We start from the raw sequence: 15,846 nt of genomic DNA on the forward strand, positions 1-15,846 counted from the left end.
TGTATTATACATACGGTAGCATTATCCATTATTCATTATGTATATAGGTCAGGCCATCTTATCAAAGTTCTGTCCATTCGTTCTGCTCCTTGTCTTTTGATTGATCATCTGATTGCCCACCCTGAAAACGAGTCGTAATCGTTGGAAGCACTTCATCTGCACCCGAGATCATGTCACCCAAGCTATAAGAGGGAGTATTGGAATTGGTGACATCCCCCGTTGTTGCGAACGAGGCAAAGGGATGAGATTCCTTCGAAGTGTTGTTGAGCGGATCTTGACTGGTATGATTCGTGGTATAGCCGTCATGTCCTGGTGTTCGACTCAAGAAAGCGGACGGATCGAGGGAAGCGGCGCGAATGTAAGGATGAGGTCCAGGATTCACAGTGGAAGAAGCGTAGGGATGGTATCGCGAAGCACCAAGATATGACGAAGATGGCTGAAGAGAGACGTGTTGCTGTTCTGTTAAGGATGTTCGGCCTGATGGAGGTAGGTTGGGTGTCATGGAGCGGTGTCGTTTATTATAGAGCGGATTATCGGCGACATTGCTGAACATGGGTGGGACTGGGTTTCCCAATGACCAATCTGGTCGAACGGACGGAGTACGACCAGCATGCATATTGACAATAGTATTACCTCCAAATTCTTCAGTACCAGACAATGACGGTGGTAACATAGGGAGTCGAGCTGGGCTGAAATGACCTGAGGGCATTGAAGAAAGTCAGATTATGTATCAACGCCGTGAAGACGGGCTCACCTTGCAGAGCCGTGGGATTCTCTCCGTAAGCTAAGCTGTATATATGATCTGCATTGATGGTCGAAGGATTCGTCGATGTGGAATAACCTCTACTCTCTCTAGCAGCCATCGCATCCACCTCCGCCTCCAAAAGGATTGCTATATCATCCTCCGTACTTTCAGAGGCTTCTGTCTTCATTCTTTCTCCCCGATCCGCTTTCTCGTGGGTTTTGATGTGCTGTGTGAGATTGTCGCTCCGACTGAATCTCTTTGCACATCGGGTGCATTCATATGGTCTCTCTTGAGTGTGAGTTCGAACATGCCGCTTGAGGTGTTCAAGTCGTTTGAACAGTCGCCCGCAAGAGAGGAGAGGACAGCTGAATCCTTTTGATGGTACACCAGTCGCAGAGATAGATGCTGGGGCGGCGGGGCCGAGAGGATGATGGGCCGAATGACCAGTCGAAGGGAAAGTTGTATATGAAGAACTCGGTGCCGGTCGATCAGTTGGGGCGACTTGCAGGAAACTTGAGGACCATGAGCCTGGGTGAGGTCGCGAAGGTGGAATGGTATTCGAAAGAGGTAACAAGCTCCCATTTGCCGGTCCAGGTCTCAGTTGTCCAGAGTGAGCTGGGTTAGCGTTATTGAAATTTACAGGTGAACCTCGAATATCAGGGTATATAGGTGGTTGTATATAATTGGAAGTCGACACGGGACCTTCATCGCCAGATGGAAAGGAATATTCAGATCTATGTAATCGATCACTGTCCGATCCACTGTCATCGTCTCCGGTGTCATAGTTGGTGGTGATAGTGCCAGCTCGTTGTTGTCGATGCTTTTTCTCTCGAGACGATTTTCTTCGGCCCTGCTTGTATGCGGGACTCCCTTTGAGCAAAGAGCGAGAGAATAGAACTGTATTCGCGTTGGACTGACTCTCAAGCAGGTCTTTGTCGTGACCAGAAGTAAGTCGATCGGAATGTACATGATTCATCTCTATAGACGACGGCGCGTTTTGACTTTCTTTGGCGGTGTTGTTGACAGAGGTATTAGGAGATGAATGTTCCGTGTCCTCCATGAAAGCTGATTCTTCAAGCACATGTTCTTGGGAAGCGGCTGTAGTGGCTGTGGATGCTGGATCGATGATACGAGAGTTCTGCTCAAATTGTGTCAGCTTCTGTATTTGTTGGTAACTCCGATGCCTACCGGGTTGATAGATTCTTCAAGTCCAGGCTGTTTGCCTGCAAATTGTTCAAACAAGCTACGCTTAGGATCGTAACTACATGGACAATGATCAGTTATCGAAGACGCTTGTACAGATCTTGACTAACCGGAAGCTCCTCGCTGGTTCACCAACGACCACCGTCGTCGGCTCCATGCCCATCTTCTCTCTTTTTAGATCTCTCTCTAATGCGTCCAGGAATAAACGATCGTGTGGAACGGAAAACCTACGTGACAAACGGTCAGTACAGATGAGAGCGGCGGATGATTGCAAACATACCAATAGAACACCTAACATCCGCAAATTTGGTGACCATGTAACGGTGAGTCACTTCCTACCTATACAGCGACGATCCACTTACCTTTTGCTACAAATGGATACTGTCAGCTGATACCCCTTTCATATGATACTCAGTACTCACTTTCTTCTGCGTACGTATACAGCCATTTCGAAACAACAAGTCTAAAAAGGGAGATCTATATTGACGTCAGCTGAGCAGGTGTCAACCGATCAAAGTAAACTGTGATCATACTTTGGTTCTTCCAAGCATGCATCTGTCCCAGGTTTGAGATTTCGAAGATCTGAGAACACACCCTCCTCGAATCTATCGGTTGAGCAATTAGTGAACACAGACGAACCGCATCAGAATCGTTCTCGAGACACGCACTTCTTCATATTCCTTACAGGCCTCGAAAAAGCCTCAAAACGAAAAACCAGAGCTCGTACTACAGCGTGTCAGCACCTAAAGTAGGTCAGAATGAGGTTGGCTTACCTATATCGGTACCCGTGATGTGGTAGAGGCCATTCCAGAAGACACAAGCTACATGTTCGCCATTTGGTAGTAAGAACCTGTTCAGGTTGGGGTGTGGAGAGGCAAGTGATCCGGAATGAAAAGGTGAAGTCTATATCTGCGTCAATGAGAGAAGGAATGAAGTCATGGTATAGATACTTACAGCTTTCACCGAACTGTCATCGCCTCCCATCCATCTTGTTGGTGCCGTGGCTAAGAACTGCAGCACAAGGTCAATTACAATATCAGTAAGAGGCTGGACTTACGAATTGAAGGCGACTAAGATGTTTGACCAGCTGACTCTCCCGTTCGGTAAGAGCTCGAGGAGCAGCATTGGTGGGAGGAGGTAAGGGAGTGGTAGGCGTCATGCCTGCTACAGGAGGGGTGGGTCTGAATACTGATTAGCATGCAGAGCCACTGCCGTCATACGTACGATGGACTCGGACCACTTCTCCAGCTGGGCGTCCCGCCGGCGGCACTGTAAGTTCCAGATGGCAGGCCAACACTCAGATTTGCGGTAGAAACACGAGGCTGAGGCTTGACTTTATTTTCCATCTCGGAAAGAGCTTAGCTTGTAATCTTCTGAAAGGTCATGAAGAGGGTTTCGAGTTAACGATTCGCAGAACATCATGATCAGTTCAAAGCATTATCGTCCATGTGCAAGCATGAGTGCGACGTACTCACAATGGTGATCCTTTGTCCCAATCTCTAGAAGGTATGAAAGGAGGTTATTTGACGATATGTCGATGTTGATGTTTTCTGGTCAAACCACGAGGAATGATAAAACGTTTCACGATGACATACGATAGCGTTAAGTCAATTCATGCAACATTGGTTTACAATGCTGAAACAGGTTCTTTATCGTTTCAGCAGCTCTTGAAAACCTCCACCTGGTTGAACCCTAGATGCTCAAAACGGCAATTTCCAGTGCATTGTGCCTGGTGCACCCCCTGGGTACAGAAATTGTCAGTCGAACACAAGAAGTGCCACAGACAGTCCGTTGTCTTATTGTTCATCAAGAGGTTCTGAGGTTTCTTTTTTGTTCTGCCACGTGTCATGCATTTTTCTTCTTATTGTCCCCGTGCAATGATTTGGGCTCTGTCTGTAAAAGGTGCAGATATATATAGGTGATACGAGGATATGTAAAGCAAGATATGCACTCTTCAATCCTCTTCATTTCAATCTCATAATCAAATATACGCTTCAAATGCACGACGCCAGTATCATATTCTTCGCCGGCCTTTGCTCCTTTTTGGTCATTTTACCACTTCCCCTTCAATGGCGAGCTCGAAATTCTGGTACTATCCTACTGATCACGTGGCTATTTATCGGTAATATACTGTCATTCGTCAACGGACTCACTTGGTGGGATAGTATTGAGAATGTGGCACCGGTTTGGTGTGATATATGTGAGTTATACTAGTTATTCACCGAAAGGTATCGCTAATGGTGTTTCCCGTCCAAGCTACCAAACTCTCGGTCGGGCTCACGGTCGGCGTCGCAGCTTCGAGTCTTTGCATCACACGTCGCTTAGTGATGATCGCCTCCTCTACCACGGTGACCTTCACCCAAAGGCAAAAACGAATAGCCCTATGCATCGACATCTTTTTGGGTATCCTGCTACCCATCATAGTGATGGCTCTCCACTATACAGTTCAGCCACATCGGTTTGATATCTATGAAGGTTATGGATGTCAAGTATCTACATGGCCAAGTATCCCTTCTATCTTCGCGGTCAGTTGGTGGCCTGTGTTGTTATCGCTCACTGCTGCCGTTTATGGAGGTGAGTTTTCTTCCGAAAATGGTTTCGTTACAAATCTCAGTGTGCCAGTTTCTAGTCGTTGCCATCAAGTTCTTTTTGTCCCGTCGACTTCAGTTTCAAACTCTTCTCAGATCGTCTAAAAGCGGACTCAATAATCGGCACTATGTGCGTCTCATGGCACTGGCCAGTGTCGACATACTTCTCGGACTTCCTTTGACCGTCTTTTCCCTGTCCCAAACGGTAATCAAGCGTCAGCCGTATGAGTCTTGGGCTATAGTGCACTATAACTGGTCTCGGGTCGACCAATACCATGCATATCAAGTCCTGAACACTGCTGGTAACACTGGGGCGATAGTTTTGCCTAGATGGCATGCTCCCTTGCTATCGATCATATTCTTCCTTTTCTTCGGAGTCTCTATTGATTCCATCAATGAGTATTGTCGCTGGATCGACTGGTTCAAGTCCAAACTTCCCCCATGGTTGGTGCAACCTAACAAACCGTAAGTTACTTCATTTATCGCCACATTCATCAAGCTGATCGCCCGTGTTATCAACAACAGGCTGCCAATTTTCGTACCAAAGCTCGGATCTACGGTGGCTCGCCCTATTGCCGGAGACTGGAAAGAGCCTTCTACTCTTGAAGAAAGTATCATCGGTGAAACGCAGAGCGATAAACATATGAGAGGAAGTCAAACTTCAGGTCTCGAAGGAGTGACTGTCGCTGTCCGCGTAGAGCGCGAGGTGGTGTAAGATAAACCTTATCATCTGAAAAGATTCATGATATATTGGAGGAAAATCTCAGGGCTTGAAGGTATTTTCTGTATGTACGATGTCGTTATGCATACAGTTATCTATGTCGTACTTTCATCTTCGCTACCGCTCTCGTCCGACCAGTCAATATTGTCCAATGCTTTCTCGCTCTCAATGTGTAATTGATCTAGTCCTGTCACCTCCTCTAAAAGCTCAGCGCGTGCGAACACTTCTAAAAGCCACTTTGCTCCACCATGTCGATATGCGTTCAAGACCTGAGACGAGTTTGTTAGCTAGGAGCGAAGAATACTCTCATGGAGTTACAGGCACTTACAAGAGGACTGCAAGCTGTGCACTGGTTATAAGCAGGGCCACGAATGATCATTGTTCTCCATTGGCTCAGAATGCCCCGGATCTGATGCGGGACAGAACCGAGAGCAGCTTCATGACCACCGTCAGTTGCGCCAGGCTCGTACGCTGGTGCTTGCGCTCTACCCCATCACAGTCAGCCTGATATTGGCTTTCGTGATTCCACTCACTTCAAGGGGTGTTGTAACAATGATACCAATAATTCCGTCGCTGTGGCCGCGGCCAGAGGCGCTGCCCCTGGTCTTGTGACCGTACACATTTGATCTAAAGTTCTGTCTGTTAAAGACTGAGATGGCAATCAGCTCCATCTTCGAACTTTGGTTAACGATACTCACGTCAGTCGGAGCCACAACATCGTTACAGTAATAGCAGCCTAATTGGGTTGCATGGCGATCGACATTGACAACGCCATGCCTCATCACAAGATAAGTATCAAAGCCCAGTGCTGCATTGATAACTATCTTGTTCTGGTTCATGCTGATGAGGGTGGGAAGCCATCGCGATTCTCTCGAATCCATTAGCAGGAAGATTGCATCATGCTGACTGATGAGTTCTTCTAGCTTCCGTATATCTTCGCACGCAGCTTCCGAGGCAGAGGAGGGGACAGGGTGTCCTGGCATGGGAATCGTAAGTGAATGCCCCGTGGCAATCTGACTTATATCAGCAACTGGTCCATGCCGTAGGATGATGGCAAAATTTACTATACCAGGGAAAATCTCGGTGAGTCTCTCGGCAGCGCAGACTGCTTTAGAGCGTCCACCGTCTAGACAATCCTCGAAGCGGAAAAGAGGCTGTCGGACTGGATTGGAAAAGGACACTCTAGCGGAGTCAATAAATGTGATATTTCGTACTCCCCAGGCCTATCATGAGATTATCAGCCAATCGACCATAACGCATATGATGTCCAGGAACATACCATGAGATTTCGTGCAACATAACAACCTAACGTTCCTGCACCTAACAACAGACATTTCGTATGGGAAATTATCTCTAGATCCAAGCTAGGAGCAATCCTCCATTTCATCAACTTTAGGTTGAGATCGACTGCTTGTTCTGCAAGTCTGGAAAAGAGATGTCAGATTTAGCAAGATTACGCAATGACGGAGGATGGCTCACCGTATTGGATTCATCATCGGTCCCAGATCTGCTATTCGGCTTGCTAGCTTTCCCTCTTTGGTCCTCTCCCATCCTACTGCAGACACTTGGGTATCTGGGGTGCCGTGTTGCTCTCGGGGCAACGTGACAATCGCCTGTCTACTCGCTCGGCCTTGCCGCAGACAAATCACCTTGACCTGTGTAGTTCCATGAACTTGATTGAGGTAGTGCAAAATGTTTCGTAAAGGCCAACCGGGATTTGTATTCGATGAGGATGGGTCGTGAAAAGCTATTGTGACCTGCGAACGGGGTGAGTGGTATTCGCTGCAAGCGAGGTAAGACCTACCTCGGTAGACAAAGCATCGGAATAAAATGTTTGATATGTGGACAACGGTGCAATCAATCGAGATCCGGGCTCCCCTTTTACCAGGAACGCTTCGACTTTGTGATTTTCCGTTGTAGACAGTCGAGCTTCGAGTTGCCGAAGTTCCCGCAGATCCTTATAAAACTTGATTAGAACGAGGGCTGAAGCTGCAACAACGAACTCACAGTTTCTTGAATGGGAGTTAAGCCTTGCTGATCCATACGCCACGGTGGTGAACTGACGAAAGCGGGAAAAGCGAACCAATAATGGTAAATATATTTCTTAAGATCGGCAAATGTTACCAGAAGAAAGGGGTTAATGAGAGGCTGATCGGATTTGAAAGACCCAAGAATCTGACTTGAGTTAGCGATGAACTTGCACGACCACTATTTACCTTAGCCACGACTTGGTTAAAGATCTCTTTCTTCGTTTCCGTCTTGCGAAAGTCCTCGACGGTATTGAAATTCTTCAGGATACCTGTGACCGGAATCGAAGCAGCAGGAGTACTGATCCACCAGAGTGAGTGCCGATCAGATTTTTGCATATGGACGTACCTCTCTGAGCTTTCCCCGAAAGCATTACCTCCAACGCTTATATTCCCATCGATACCAACATACGTGGGATCGCCACTGGATGAGGAGTTTGAATGGTCTTCCACCTGCCTACCCTCTTCCAACCAACCTGTTATCTGTTGTTCATCATCACTCAATCGGGCTTTGTCCAGTTTATGAGTGGTAAGGGCGGTCCAAAAAGCGGGTGTGGGCTGGGAGTTGAGGGGTTGGAATTGGAGTGTGGTCATTTGTCGAGTCTGTCCAAGGGGAATGATGGGTGACAGAACACGGATGGGTGATGGAGTGATGCTTTGTCAGTAAGATACATCTCAGCTGATGGGGCAACGGCGTGTTTCATGTATACTAACTAGTACAAGCAGAACGTGGAGACCCCGCAATGTCACTTGATAACAACAACGCTACACCGTATGAGCAACCATCAATTAGGCGCACGCTCTACGCTCTGGTTACATGATACTGATACTGGTAACATTGATATCCTTCAGCATTCACCATCCAGCATCCATAGGAAGCAAACCGTCATTTCATCGCCCTTCCAGCGCCTCGTTGGATTGAACTACACTTCACTGCCATCCACCTCACCTCGGTTCTTCATCTTTCGGCTGCCATCCTGCCTCTCACCGAGATTATGCGTTGATTCGCAAGTCAGCGGCTACTTTGACAGGTGGACATACCGATACAAAGTCGCAAGTCATGGTCGCAAATCAGAATGTATGTCTCGAGTAAGTCATATCTATCTATTTCAGGTCATCTCAGCTCTGCTCTTTCCTCATGTACCATATCGCGCGCTAATTCCTCATGTGGTGGCCGAAGTTTTACCGTCCGAGTTGCGTGAGTGTCATTCCTGCTCAAATAGGGTTGTCCCGTCGTGTTGATCGGTCTATTGCAGCTATCTCCAGGCTCTTCTTGATAGACAGTCGCAATCCGCTGCCACCAAGGATCAGGAGACATCCTCCTCGTTACCCACAAATCACGCCACCTCCTCTCGCAGATCTCATGATGGATCGTTCTTCGCAACGTTTGACCTGGGATCCCTGATGGGGAAGGATTCGTCAAAGTCGCCGAAATATCCTGAAAAGCTCCTCAAAATATTCGATAGCTCACTACAGAGGATAGCCATGGGTCAAGAGCCAAAGTGAGTCAGCTCATCATTGCAACTCTTGAGATCGCCTAACCGATCAAGACTTGTTTAGGTATTCGAACCAAAGGTTTCGACGCACGGTGGCAAGATTCTGGTCGTCTACTTGGCCCGACAAGACTTTTCAACGTCAAATGAAGGAATCACGGAAGATAGAAGATCTCATCTTGGCTTTCGTCACCTCATCGACCAAGACATTGCAAAAGGATGAGGAACTGATGGACGGGGCATGGAAGTCGGAGCTCAGCTTGCAAGTGTCTCTCTTTTTAGATCTTCTGTATGATTGCTTGGTATCCCTTGGACCACTTTCTCCCGAACTGGCCTCCCGTTTACAGTCATATCGCAATCGTCTAAAGCCTCAAGATACTCCCTCGAAGACAGACAAGGATGCAGAGGATAGATCAAAAGAAAGAAATGACGGAGATACCCTGAGTATTGCTAGGAAGCATGATGGGAATGATTTGATGGGACCATTACTTGACACAGTAGCCACCCTCTATCAGCTCAGAAGGGAGGATATTCGTCGCATCATCACGGACATAGAAAATACCTGTACCGAGCAAGCTGCATTAGACGATCTCAAGGTATGTCTTCGAACAATTAGACGACGCTAATAGAATGACCCAGAAATGTCTGAAATCTCTAAACACCGATATGCCATACCTCTACTCACCTCGCGATTTCCCTGACCCTGGCTGCTGGAATACATGGCGTACCAGCGAGGTATCGGCTCTCTCACAGATGATGCTTAACATGATGCAAGCAAATTCTTCTCTCCATCAGACTGCGGATCGCCAATCACCGTCAGATTTGTCGCTTCAACTGGATACACTCAATCTCGACGCAGGAGAATATCAGTTCACCTACATACCCCCCGATCCGAAAGCTACATATCGCGAGCTGTTGGATAGATGCCTAGACCACGACCTGGAATTACTCAAAACACTCCCTGAAGATGAGGATGTTTCTCTAGGAATCTTGTCGCACGAGCACGTCACTTTGCTCCAGGTATGTGCTGCTAGGTGGAGGCTACCCTTATCATTCCGAACATGTGCGTTCTTCTCTGCGATTGTCGATCGATATCAGCAAGGAGATGTTCCATCGGCATGCGTATATGAAGCACAATCCATGGTAGAAAGGTCACAATTAGATACCCCTACTTCGGCTTGGGCTAATTCAGATGTGAGTTTAAACATGACTGTCGATCTGACGATTTTCACTGACTTTGATGCAGAAAGAATTATTTGATCGGACCCTGTATCGCCGAGACGTCTGCTTCTTGCAAGCAGTTGCAGAGGGCCTTAGGTGCCCCAAAGGATATCATTCGGAAGAATTTCTCGAAGCCGTGGAAGATTGGTACACGCTCAATGTTTCGGAAGAGCAGCAGCGGAGCCTATCTACCATTTCAACGCAAATCATGGATAACATTAAATCTCAAGCTTTCAACACCTACATCGATCATGCCTCTAGACTTTTAGATCAAGAGGGATCAAAGACTTGCACATTTGCGCTACAACTAGGTACGTGGATTGAGAAGGAAGCCAAAAAACTCGACAAACGGTTTGCGGCCCCGATAAGCAGGTGAGTATTCCTTTTGCATCATCTCACAAATGTAACTGACGACAAATGCATCTAGTGAGATCGACATCGTGCCACTCGTTCTTCAGCAACACCTGACGTTGTGGTTTCGAGATCTCGAAGACACCATTCTTGCGCAAACCCATGAAGCCCTTCGCTCCAATATGGAAGAGATGTTTGTCTTGTATCGAAAATCCTGTAAATTGAGTGATATGGGGAACGCGTTTCTGAGGTGAGTTCCCAGTGAATTGACTTTTCAAACTTGCTGATGAACTTCCTATAGAGAAATGAAATACGTTCTCCGTTTCCCCTTACCGCCTTTGTTCACGGGCTTAGTCAACCTGTGGTTGGAAGAGACGGCGTTGAAAACGAAAGATTGGTCGGATCAAGCTTTGGCAGTAGACAGCGTAAGTTGTTTTACGTACGTCGAGTCTGACTGACTCGAAGCAGTTTGAACCAACTTCGCCGAACGGGCCGTCATCTTCTGTCACCGACCTATTTGACTCTTTCAGAAGTGCGGTACACTTCCTTATGGGTCTAAATTGGCCAGATGAGCAACAGTTGGCAGGATTCGCCACCCGCTTAGCCAAGGTAGGCGATGGTCCGTTTGAAGACAACGTCCATAGGCTGATGAAGCATGGCAGATCATCAGTTTCTCCATCAACGACTATTGTCAAAAAGTAGAGCAACTATTCGCCCAAGACATGCGTCAGAGTGAAACAGTCTTCACAGCCGCCAAACAGAAAGCCTGGCTGGAGAAAGCTAAAGCAACGCTCGCATCTCTACAAGGCGAGCGAAAGTTGCAAGCGTTTTTTAACTTCACGCCACAAGTATGTTATGGATGTCTTGGTCGCCTGCATGAGCTGGCTAGTGCTGATTTTGGAGTCACAGTCATGCGTAAAGCTCAACAATATTGAAGCGGCTCGTCAACAGTTGGATCAGCTATACGACCAGATGAGGGTTGATGACTTATCAGCTTACGATGTAGCTGAGGGATCTGCTCAAAATGGTCATCAGGCTTACTTGTTTACCGTGAAGATTGTTCTGGCCGAAGGACTCACGCTCGAAAGCAGCAATAAGTCACCTGACAGCTTCGTCATACTGAGCGACGAACATGGTAATCGGTACGCCAAAACTCGAACGATTTATGATGATACAGACCCACGATGGGACGAAAGCTTTGATATCCCCGTCAAAGGTAGTGCCTGGTTCATGGCAACGGTTCGCCAACGTAACATCACCGGCAAACATGATCTTCTAGGAAGGGCATATCTTCGTCTCGACCCTTCGCAGCACGTGGATCTACTGTCGAAAGACGTCTTGCTCCCTCTGGATACAAGAGGTCATTTGTTGATGCGAGTCGCAATGGAAGGAGAAAGAGACGATATCCAATATCATTTCGGTCGAGCGTTCAGATGGCTCAAGCGTACAGAATCTGATATGGTACGGACATTTGTGGACAAGGTGAGTAGATTGAAGTGCGGCAAACCGCTTACGACAGATGATTCCGGTTCTACGGCACACGCTGTCCCGAGCTTCCATCAAATCAGTCCTGAAACCGAACATCAATGGCCCAATTGATTACAATGAAGCTCTCGGCAAACTTTCTGCCGCCTACCGGTCCGCCATGGGCTCTACAGAATACACTATCCCGCCCACGAAGGAAGAGAGACATCGTGGTCCTACCGACGCTGAAATCGAAACGGCAATACATCCGCTATTCGATTATCTGGACACTAATAACCATACTCTCGCATCGTCATTGTCTCATGATGCCATGCAAATGGTCATGGCCAAATTATGGAAACAAATTCTGATGACAATTGAAGCCCTGATAGTGCCGCCATTATCAGACAAACCTTCTCGAATGAGGGCTTTAGGAGACGGCGAACTTGACATCGCTTTGAAATGGCTGAAGTTTCTTCGAGACTTCTTCTATGTTGGTGGAGACGCTAGTGGAGTTCCATTGAGCACATTGCAAAATGCCAAATTCAATGAGATATTGTCTGTCAGGATCTATTATGATTGGAACACTGATGATCTCATGGAGGTAAGCCAGTCCTCTGTCTGTTCTGGCATTATGTTGCTGATGCACTGTAACAGGAATGTATCCGAGGGTTTCAATCGACCTTGAAATACCGAGCCACCAAGCCTAGCAAGTCACTACTATCGCAACGAAATCTCGGTACAATACGTGCGAGGAAAAGTGCCAAACGAGCTTTACCCAATTCTAGCAGTAACACAGAAATGATCATGCGGATTTTACGAATGAGGTGAGCTCGGGTTGCAGCTCATCAAACGTGACGAGTGTGCAACGACTCACGTCTGAAGGCTTCTTAGGCAAGGAACGCAAGAATTCCTGGCTCAGCAACTGCAAACTATATCGGTGGTGAAATTAGAGAATCCCAAGAAGGGTCGAAATAGCCAATCTCGCTTCTCTAGGTGATGACTGGGATAATGAAGGTGTACTTGAAGATTTTATACGAACGACTGTCAAAACCGACATGTGTGTAGATGAAGTCTGTATCGATCTATGTCCTATATCGTATACATATATACATATATAATGATGATAATAATATTGTAACAGATAAATAGGATGAGATGAAGGGATTAACTATGAGACACGATGATAGATACTACTGAAATCGACGCGTCTTGAGTTTGTGCCACTCCACATGCAGTGTTATCCACACATCACACACGCACAGACATGCAGCGACACCATACTATACACCATAGTATACCCTCTCCCTTTGTACTTGGAGCATCCATTCAACAGTCATTCACCGCTGCACATAAGCATCGCCATCTCGGCTACAACCTAGTAACTCAGCCCAATCACAACAGCACTACCGACCAACCACCGTATAGCTCGAGTCGACACTCTGTGGACGGGTAATACAGTCCAGCACTGCCCTCTCGCCGATCACCATGTCCTACAACCTCGCTTCATTGACTCCTTCCAGACCGGCTCCCACACCACCTGCCGGTGGTAACTCAGCCAGACCATCCAATGCTCACTCATACTCATCCCAACCAAAGTCCAGCTTCTCTTCCACCTCGTACGCCTCGTCTTTTCCCACTATCAGCCCGACATCCGCTCTTTCCGTAACTCGTCAGGACGGCGGTAGGAATGAGGCTGTCAGAGCAGGTCTCGCCAGCGTCAAGGAAGAAGGTCTGCGAGCCTTCATGTGGAGTAAAAGGTGGCTTGTCCTGGGTGGAACGGAGTTGAGCATCTTCAAGTCCGAGGTGAGTTGGGTTCTCCCTTTCCTTCTGATTCATGGCCATGATAACCTTATGGTGTTCACGCTGATCTGTCTGTTTCAATATGTTCTGACAGCAATCGTCATCCCCTGTCTTCATCTTACCCTTGTCGGACATACAAGATGTTCAACGAGTCGACATGAAACCGTTTTGCATCGAGCTTGAAACCAAGGACAAGCTGCTCTATTTTGCGTTCCGTTCGGATGACGAGGTCTACGCCTGGATGGATGACATATACAATCGCTCTCCGCTGATGGGTGTTTCGGGACCCACCAACTTCGTTCATCAGGTGCATGTTGGTTTTGATCCTATTTCAGGTGGATTTACTGTGAGTATTCTGTGTTTCTTTTCCTGAACTTGACCGGAAGCTTACCAGACATATATGTCTGCAGGGATTACCTCCTCAATGGTCCAAGCTGCTCACATCCTCAGCAATCACGAAAGAAGAGGCAGCTCGACATCCAGAGGCCGTTCTCGATGTCCTGCAGTTCTATACTCAGCAGCAGATGGGCCAAGGTGCTGGCGATTATCAACAATCACCACTACCTACTTTGCCTACACAGTCGCGGACCGCCAGTGCGGCTGCAACTCGCTTCGAGGGTGTGGGTTTGGGTGGTCAGCAACCACAACGAGAAAGAGGTGGTTTTTCAAACAACGAAGCACCGTTTGTTAGTACTAAGCCAGGACCATCTCCCGCATCTTCGACTCCTGATAACCGTGATCCAGTAGGTGTACCATGTTAAGACTGATGAAGGTATGTTGCTGAGATTGTCTGTTAGATCCGTCCCTTGGTCGCTGAAAGAAAGGCGCCACCACCTCCCCGTTCTGCTGGACCATCTCGGCCACTCGAACCGCAAACAGACAGAAAAATGCATGCAAAACCCGATGTCAAACAAGAGCCAGAATCCAAAGCTCTACCGCCCACGACGTCTGCACAACCGCAAGCGTCTACCACTCGACCGGAGAGGAGGATAAGCACGATGAATGAGGCCCAAATAATGGAGAAGCTTCGATCCGTCGTCAGCGCCGAGGATCCGGCGCAGCTGTACTCGAAGATCAAGAAGGTCGGCCAAGGGTATGTGCTCAATCCTCCGAGGGCTGCTGTTTACTGATTGATCGCTCTCTTAACAGAGCCTCAGGAATGGTGTTTGTCGCTAAAGCGCTTACAAGTGGCAAGAAAGTGGCCATCAAGCAGATGGACCTGCAACAGCAACCTCGTAAAGAACTCATAGTCAATGAAATTATCGTTATGAAGGAGTCCCAACATCCCAATGTGGTCAACTTCCTCGACGCTTTCCTTGTCCGTAATTCGGAGTTATGGGTAGTCATGGAATACATGGAAGGCGGAGCGCTAACAGACGTTATCGAGAACAACAAATTGACCGAAAATCAAATCGCTGCCATCTGTCTAGAGGTAAGACCCCTTTTAGTCTGCATCGAGATGTCAATCGTTTGTTGATTTGCTTGTATAGACGTGCCGTGGCTTGCAACATTTACACTCTAGATCTATCATCCATCGTGACATCAAGTCTGATAACTTACTTATGAATGCACAAGGTCAAGTCAAAATCAGTGAGCAGTCCTATCACGCTTGATGCTGCTAAGGCTGATAACTTCTGCACAGCCGATTTTGGCTTCTGCGCTAAACTAACGGAACAAAAGTCGAAGCGAGCGACCATGGTCGGCACACCTTACTGGATGGCGCCTGAGGTTGTGAAACAAAAAGAGTACGGTGCGAAAGTAGATATATGGTCACTCGGTATCATGGCTATTGAGATGATTGAAAACGAACCACCATATCTGGACGAAGAACCCCTCAAAGCACTTTACTTGATAGCTACCAACGGAACTCCAACTCTAAAGAATCCGGAACGACTTAGTCAAGATCTTAAGCACTTTTTGAGTGTGTGTTTGTGTGTGGATGTCTCATTCAGAGCGACATCTACCGAGTTGCTGAAAGTGAGCAAACGACTGGTAGTCATGACAGATGCTGACAGCTTTGTAGCACGAATTTCTGCAACTCGCTTGCCCCATCAGAGATCTGGCTCCTCTGCTAAAATTCAAGCAAGCCCCGGTAAGCTCCAAATCTCTAATGGCTGTGATCTACTCCTGATCAGTCTTTTTCGTAGTGAAAGAATAGAATGTCAGGGGCGTCAGTGGATATCACATGTAATCACCGAATCGTATGCATTGTTGATATGATGCAGCTCCA

At 47.4% G+C, this 15,846-nt stretch overlaps 6 protein-coding genes across 6 annotated transcripts; 4 read left to right on the forward strand and 2 right to left on the reverse strand.

The window, feature by feature from the left end:
- Window positions 1-61: 61 nt before the first annotated feature.
- On the reverse strand, window positions 62-3,294 carry L199_007153 (uncharacterized protein; the record flags this gene model as incomplete). Its single annotated transcript, XM_064892850.1, has 13 exons — window positions 62-699; window positions 755-1,883; window positions 1,934-2,006; window positions 2,059-2,175; window positions 2,229-2,239; window positions 2,311-2,316; window positions 2,371-2,425; window positions 2,482-2,553; window positions 2,617-2,674; window positions 2,722-2,851; window positions 2,903-2,959; window positions 3,006-3,129; window positions 3,173-3,294. The coding sequence occupies 13 exons, from the start codon at window positions 3,292-3,294 to the stop codon at window positions 62-64; spliced, it is 2,592 nt and encodes an 863-aa protein (XP_064748922.1).
- A 652-nt stretch (window positions 3,295-3,946) lies between these two features.
- Window positions 3,947-5,251, forward strand: L199_007154 (uncharacterized protein; the record flags this gene model as incomplete). Its single annotated transcript, XM_064892851.1, has 4 exons — window positions 3,947-4,148; window positions 4,205-4,522; window positions 4,578-5,001; window positions 5,062-5,251. The coding sequence occupies 4 exons, from the start codon at window positions 3,947-3,949 to the stop codon at window positions 5,249-5,251; spliced, it is 1,134 nt and encodes a 377-aa protein (XP_064748923.1).
- A 101-nt stretch (window positions 5,252-5,352) lies between these two features.
- On the reverse strand, window positions 5,353-7,878 carry L199_007155 (E1-like protein-activating enzyme Gsa7p/Apg7p; the record flags this gene model as incomplete). Its single annotated transcript, XM_064892852.1, has 11 exons — window positions 5,353-5,526; window positions 5,586-5,742; window positions 5,791-5,906; window positions 5,956-6,270; window positions 6,322-6,480; window positions 6,537-6,681; window positions 6,737-7,014; window positions 7,062-7,214; window positions 7,265-7,432; window positions 7,483-7,585; window positions 7,634-7,878. The coding sequence occupies 11 exons, from the start codon at window positions 7,876-7,878 to the stop codon at window positions 5,353-5,355; spliced, it is 2,013 nt and encodes a 670-aa protein (XP_064748924.1).
- Window positions 7,879-8,344: 466 nt separating this feature from the next.
- L199_007156 (uncharacterized protein) lies at window positions 8,345-11,948 on the forward strand (the record flags this gene model as incomplete). The annotated part of the gene is made up of 11 exons (XM_064892853.1): window positions 8,345-8,373; window positions 8,465-8,482; window positions 8,541-8,786; window positions 8,845-9,373; window positions 9,417-9,971; window positions 10,024-10,370; window positions 10,426-10,599; window positions 10,651-10,774; window positions 10,818-10,958; window positions 11,012-11,197; window positions 11,259-11,948. 11 exons carry the CDS (start codon window positions 8,345-8,347, stop codon window positions 11,946-11,948), a joined length of 3,039 nt encoding a protein of 1,012 aa, XP_064748925.1.
- Window positions 11,949-11,994: 46 nt separating this feature from the next.
- On the forward strand, window positions 11,995-12,813 carry L199_007157 (uncharacterized protein; the record flags this gene model as incomplete). Its single annotated transcript, XM_064892854.1, has 3 exons — window positions 11,995-12,417; window positions 12,471-12,640; window positions 12,708-12,813. The coding sequence occupies 3 exons, from the start codon at window positions 11,995-11,997 to the stop codon at window positions 12,811-12,813; spliced, it is 699 nt and encodes a 232-aa protein (XP_064748926.1).
- Window positions 12,814-13,301: 488 nt separating this feature from the next.
- Window positions 13,302-15,747, forward strand: L199_007158 (uncharacterized protein; the record flags this gene model as incomplete). Its single annotated transcript, XM_064892855.1, has 8 exons — window positions 13,302-13,619; window positions 13,711-13,962; window positions 14,027-14,359; window positions 14,414-14,709; window positions 14,766-15,048; window positions 15,107-15,206; window positions 15,259-15,593; window positions 15,640-15,747. The coding sequence occupies 8 exons, from the start codon at window positions 13,302-13,304 to the stop codon at window positions 15,745-15,747; spliced, it is 2,025 nt and encodes a 674-aa protein (XP_064748927.1).
- Window positions 15,748-15,846: the final 99 nt, after the last annotated feature.

The sequence above is a fragment of the Kwoniella botswanensis genome, chromosome 2 (genome assembly GCF_036426115.1).
Source record: "Kwoniella botswanensis chromosome 2, complete sequence".
Lineage (NCBI taxonomy): Eukaryota > Fungi > Basidiomycota > Tremellomycetes > Tremellales > Cryptococcaceae > Kwoniella > Kwoniella botswanensis.